The sequence below is a fragment of the Cajanus cajan genome, chromosome 4 (assembly GCF_000230855.2).
Source record: "Cajanus cajan strain Asha chromosome 4, NIPB_CcT2T_4, whole genome shotgun sequence".
NCBI lineage: Eukaryota > Viridiplantae > Streptophyta > Magnoliopsida > Fabales > Fabaceae > Cajanus > Cajanus cajan.
Window position 1 is genome coordinate 74,902,896 of NC_138520.1, and position 6,670 is coordinate 74,909,565.

Below are 6,670 nucleotides of genomic sequence, written 5' to 3' on the forward strand. Positions count from 1 at the left end.
ACATACTTCAATGATCGAGAGACCTTTTAGGTAATGACCAAAAGTAAAATCGTGAGGGCTTAGACTCAAAGCGGACAATATCTCATCATTGTAGAATATGTTTGTATAATAACCTTATAAAAACAACCCTCATAAAATATCTCCTCAGACAAGTACCATAAAATAACCCCATCACTATATTAGAGAAATTTGATGAAATATTTTCAATCATCTTATCATAGAATGGTGCTCACAAAGTATCAATAAGCAAAGGTACCATTTCTTTGTTAGACAAAGGAGGCTTCGCCTATGCTACCACCTCTCTCCACCTTTGAGCATATTCCTTAAATATCTCACTGTCCTATTTATACATGCTTTGTAATTCAAATCTATCTGTATTTAAACATGATTTGAGCATATTCTTTTTCTTGATGTTGGCCAATAATATTTATGATTGCATGTTCACATTTATAGTAAGAAATATCCCATTATTTCCTATTTTTATGCCACCACTTAACCACATATTATCTCTTCGATCTCAAAATATTGAGATATTTGATCAAGTCAATCATTTATCTTCTTCTGTTTAATCAATTGATTCTCTCACGTATTTTGATTCTATTCTTTTTTTAATTTTAAATTCAAAATATTATCAAATAAATTTTTTTATTCACAATAAATATAGAAATAAAATATATATAATAAAAGATGGATCATAATTCATTCCATTCTAATATTTAGTCTAATACTAATTATAGTTATACTTAATCTTATGCTTTGGAATAAGAGATACATAATAGTAAAAATATTCATCTTTTAATCAAATAGAAATGTATATGAACATAACAATTTTCAAAATATTTTTTTTTTTTGATGTAGCAATACCTTGCCTATAGAAAATGATCTATTTTTTTTAATTTATATTTTATTTTTATATAGATGAATGCATTGTGTCTATTTTTATCCACTTATTTTTATTTTTTTATTTTTATTTTATTGTTGCATATGATATACTAAATTTGAACTTCATTTTGGACTACCCTTATTTTGCATATTAACATGTTTTCTAATATACAAACCACATCATGTTTGTTTTACACGTTGCTTATTTTGTAAGTTAGCCACAAACATATTGATCTTTACTTTTAATAAGTTAAGATTTAATACATCATTTGGTTCTTAAATATTTTGTAAATTTTTAATTAGGTCCTTAAATTAAAAAAATTATAATTAGACTCATCATTTTTATATAACTTTTTGTATTTTAATTCATGTAGTCAGAAATTTATTTACAATTCAATTTTTTTTACTAAATATTATTTATATTCTCACACCTAAATAACTATATTAGATTATTATTTCATGTCATTATCTATGTTATCAGGTTTTAATTTTCATTTGTTAATTTTTTACTAATTTATAATTCTAATGATTTAAGAGATTATGAGTTTATTTTTAGAAGTGAGAATTAAAATTAATATACATAAATGTTGACATAAAATAATAATTTGATATAATTACCAAAATGTGAAGATATGAAAAAGTATTTTGTAAAACTTTATAAATTATAAATGAATTTCTAAGTCTAAAGACTAAATTATAAAAATATAAAAATTAAGGGCTTAATTATAATTTTTAATTTAAAATCTTAATTAAAAAAAAACTAAAGATCAGATGTATATTAAACTATAAATTTTGTACCAAAAAAAAAACTATAAATTAAATTTTTGTTATATTACTTAAAAAAACCAAGAAATTTCTGTTAGTGGCGGTAGTTAATCGTTAGATATGCATTTCCCGCTTCGAGTTCGGCACAGCTCTCGTCGCTTGTGGTTTTGATTCCCGTCCTTCTTCGTTCCCAAACAAACCCTAAACACAATCCCTATTTTCTTTACCTCAAATCCCAAAATCAAGAAGATTTCATTGCTGTAATGTCCAATCCAATTAATCTTCTTCTCCTTCTTCTCGCCCCTGCATTGATGTGCACAATTGTGAATTCGCTGCAGTTAGAGATGAAATCCGGTCACCCCAAATGCATTTCCGAGGACATCAAGAGCAATGTCATCACCGTCGGCAAGTATCACGTCGTTAATCCCAACCCTGGCTACCCCATTTCCGATTCTCACACCGTCACTGTCAGGGTATGCATATATATGCATGCTCATCATGATTCACTCGTTTAATTTCGATTTTCAATTTTGGAAATTAGGGTTCTATTTTTCCAATTATATATTTTCTTTTATTATTATAAATAGCCTGAAAATGTGCCATGTTTTTGTAAGTATAAAAAATATTATAGAAGAATCCAAGTCTCACGACTACTAGAAATATGATAAACAAAAGTTTCATAATTAAAGGACAATTTTTAAGTTATTTTTTGTAGGATTGAGTTGGACTCAAATATATATTTTAAGATGAAATTAAGAACAAGAACAATTGAATCTCAAAACCGATAGTTTGGTGTCTTTTTTCATTTTGTTTTTTGGTTTAGTATAACTCTTGCTCACTTAGTCAGGCCTAACTTCAATTGCAACTTTATACTTGAGTCGAGTATCGAACCCGGTCCTTGTTTAGTTGGTGTCTAAATGTATGTTATGAGGTTTGTTGATTTTTTCGGAATTTGAAATAATGTGACACTTTTTGGGCAGGTGCGTTCGCCTTATGGGAACGGTCATCACTACGCGGATAAGGTGCATTCGGGTGATTTTGCATTTACTGCAGCTGAGGCTGGTGATTACACTGCTTGTTTTTCGGTGCCACCGGATCTCGACCCCGGGGTAACTGTCACCATTGATTTTGTTTGGAGATCGGGGATTGCTGCCAGGGAATGGTCTGGTGTTGCCAAAAGAAGCAAGATTGAAGTAAGTCTCACCAGTAGTAGAATGTTCCTTCACATAAAATCTGTTATCTGGAAACTAGAATACTATTATGTTAATATATACATTACATACATGTATGAAAAATAGAATATTATATAAATATGTATTGTAGAAATAATTTTTAGTTAAGTTATTCCGGTTAATAACTTATGAACCTCTCTAATTGTATTAATGATAAAAAACACAAAATAAGCATAATTTATAGCAGGTCGAGTCTATGCGGTGAAAAAAATGAAAGTTGTCTTTGATGATGCATCAAGAGAAAGAGTAGTAGCATGAAAACTGTCAATCCTTTCAAATGATTCTCATTCATTTTCTCCAACTCTTTCTTAAGATAAGACAAGATTTATATGTATAAAAACTTAATCTTTAACTCTTCTAAAGTTGAGACTATTTCCTTTTATAGAATAGATTATTTTCGCAACAAGACAAGGATGGTGGTGAAAGGTGTTTCAACGCGATGATTTTAAGTTTGGAAGTTGAAGCACCGTTTAAGACCGGCCACTCCTTTGTTTTAAGTTTCATATATACTTTAGGGAATCAAATGACCAACCTTTTTAGGAGTACTCATGTTTCAGAGCACAAAATTCATGTTTATGTAATGTACCGTTGGAGGAGCATTTTGGAGTCTTAGAAATTCACCACAATTAGTTCTTTGTTATATTAGGACCGATTAAACTAAATGATGTTTATTTGGCATTTCTTTACCTACCGCGTCATATACAAAGAATTGCTTTGTCCTTGTTTAAAGACAGAGAAGAGTTATTATGAACTTGAAACAACAATCCATCTATAAAATGTCATTAGCATGTGTAACATGTTTTAGACACAATACTTGTTAGACATGTCTTGATATGCCTGATATCTCTTTACCATTTCATAATTAAAAATTATTATTTTTTGGTTTGAATATTTCTTTGACACAGTTTTAATACCTTTCTAACATGATTTAGATATAAGTCAAGAATGAGTTAACACACGCTTTTAACTAAATATTAATCTAACACTTCTATTATATATATTTTCTTAAAAAAATTCAACTTATTTATAAATATTGTAATGCTCATAATATTTTTTAATCTATCGTGAAATTCATTTTCATAAAAATAACTTATTATTTTAACTTTTATAAGAGATATGGTTGATTATCTGAGAGTTATTATCATATAATCATATAAATTATAAAGCTTGTTAAAAAGCTTAATTCATTTTATCTTATTTTCTTCTTATATAAGTGCTTGTTAAGAAGTTTATTCAAATTATGCTTAGATAGTGTTCGAAATTCTGTTTCTTGTTTCAATAGAGCACCTTTAATTTGTTTGTTTTTCTCTCAAATATATTTTCATAATTTTGTGGAAGTGTTAATTTTTTATTTTTATTTTTTTGGCATCTACATATTAAATTGTTAGTGTTTACTACCTTGATACATATCTTGCATTTCTGCTCATCTAGTTTAGCCAATGCAAACAAAGAAACAAATCATCTTATGCATAAATCAAATTGTTTGAGCTTGAACATAGGTAGATTCTGCTTAGCAATCACCTGCAATTTCATCATTAGCTCTAATTTCTTTTTGAATTTATCAGCTAAATTAGGAAGAGCTTATTAATGTTCTGTTATGTTTTTCTCAAGCAAATTGGATTGGCAACTTGTATGTGAAGATTATATTTAGTCAATCAATAGCAGATAGGGCTAATATCATAATGCTCTTTGTTGTTTACCTTGTTCCTATTTTAAAAGTTTAATTCTTTGTTTACTTTTCTATGATAAAGTTACACATTTATATTGTATAAAAGGCCAAGTCAATGGAACTTCTGAGAATAATTTAGGTTGCACGAATAGGGATAAGGAAAAAAGGAGCTAGCAGAACCTGTTAGAGAAAGGTTATAGGTCATTTACTCATATTTAATGTCACACCATGATTGGGGATCCATATTTTACCTCATTTTGCCCAGTTGTTTCTAAAGTAAGACGTTAAAGCACACTTGTATGAACAGTTAACATGTATGTTAGTGTGATTGATCATTCCAGACTGTCACTAATATATTTCCTAACACCTGAAAGATTTATCAGGAAGGAAGTTAATAAACATGTGAATAAGTAAGCTAATTCTAACACTTCAACACCCTTGAAAGGGAAAGGGATGTTTGATTTACAGATCTAATTATATGGTCTTGAGTGTTTTCTGAAGTGTTGTTTCTTGGCATCTTAGGTCATGGAGTTGGAGTTAAAGAAGTTGTATGATACTGTCTCATCTATCCACGATGAGATGTTTTATCTTCGTGAAAGGTATAAACTCATGGTTTCTGCATACAAGTTTACTGGTGCTATTGGTGTCTTTGATTTAGCAAACAATGTTTCTCCATTTCATCTGATGGGAACTAGGTTTTACAAGGCTCATTCAAAGTCTTTTTTAAATGCAAAGTATATGAAACATATTGTTGTTGGCGCAGAGGAAATTGGAATATTTTTCAGAGACGGATCTCTCTCTATATGCCTTGCATTAACTATTGCCAAGTGTTTACACCGTTTAAGAGTGATCTGATCCATGTCGTCATGCAAAACTATATTCTATTAATTGTCTTATTATACCCAAAAGAAAGGTTTGGATGAAATCACTTAACCTATTAACCCTTTAATCCCAACCAATTAACAAAACCAAAATAAGGAAGGTTCAAGAAAATCTGTGATACAAGTGTTTTTTGTTCACCAAGGGTATAACAGATTGTTGTGGTCTTTCTTAATTTAACGTGCCATAACCCTAATCATTTCAGCTGAAACTTTCATTTTTTCATGCTACAAACATCCTTCTTTTAATGTCCTACCTTCTTTACTTACATGTTCTGTGAGGGTCATAAATGTGACAATAAGCCAAGGAGGGAAGCGTATATAGATAGATGAGACCCCTATTTATGTTTAAACTTTGTAAGGTTTGACTTCACATAGTTACACACTATTGGAGACTAATCTTTAATTTTATTCATTCTGAGGAGAGTTTTCCTAAACTTTGATGGCATTTACTCAATGTGGATATAGGGAGGTAGAGATGCAAGATCTTAACGACGAGACTAACGCCAAGATGTTTACCTTCAGTTTCCTTTCAATTTTGGTTTGCTTGTCTGTAGCTGGTTTGCAACTATGGCATTTGAAGTCATTCTTTGAGAAGAAGAAGCTCCTCTAAGATGGATTTTATTCATTTGATTCTTTTTTCCACTTGACTGGCTTTTCCTAAGGTATCCGTATACATAATTAGATTATGTCAATTAATAATAAAAGTGATGTCATGCTTTAATATACACTATTTTTTTAGGTATATCTTTGCACCTCAACTGATTTTTATTTTGTTCTTTCTGTATTTATTTTTTAACTTTGTATCTATTTTATTTTTCACTTATTTATTTTTAGAATGTGTAACTTCTATAAACTATCATAAATAAAATTGTCCACAGATGAAAAATACTTATAACAAAAATTATGGTCATGTTTGAATTTTTTTTTTATTTTTCATTTTCATTTTCTATTCAATATACCCTCTTTTCTTCTTTTAACATTCTATCTGTACCTTTATATTTATCCAAAATAATATAAATGGAGCCATGGAGTCCCTTTCTTCCACCAGTAATTCGTAATGATAATTAGTAGTCGCTACCAAATTTTGATTATATTGATGGTAAGCAACATTGACTTGGTAGATTTTAGTTTTTCTTTTTGGATTTTTTTTTTTATTGTTTTAGTGGACCATATTCAGCATCATCTTTTTTTTTTCTCCATTTGTGATCTAAAAAAAAAGACTATTTTTAGGTTGAGTTATA

At 29.2% G+C, this 6,670-nt stretch overlaps 1 protein-coding gene across 1 annotated transcript; it reads left to right on the forward strand.

Annotated features, from left to right (window-relative positions):
• Positions 1-1,756: 1,756 nt before the first annotated feature.
• LOC109803049 (transmembrane emp24 domain-containing protein p24delta9) lies at positions 1,757-6,187 on the forward strand. Its single transcript, XM_020364507.3, has 4 exons — positions 1,757-2,120; positions 2,628-2,840; positions 5,071-5,147; positions 5,895-6,187. The coding sequence occupies exons 1-4, from the start codon at positions 1,911-1,913 to the stop codon at positions 6,037-6,039; spliced, it is 645 nt and encodes a 214-aa protein (XP_020220096.1). The 5' UTR covers positions 1,757-1,910; the 3' UTR covers positions 6,040-6,187.
• Positions 6,188-6,670: the final 483 nt, after the last annotated feature.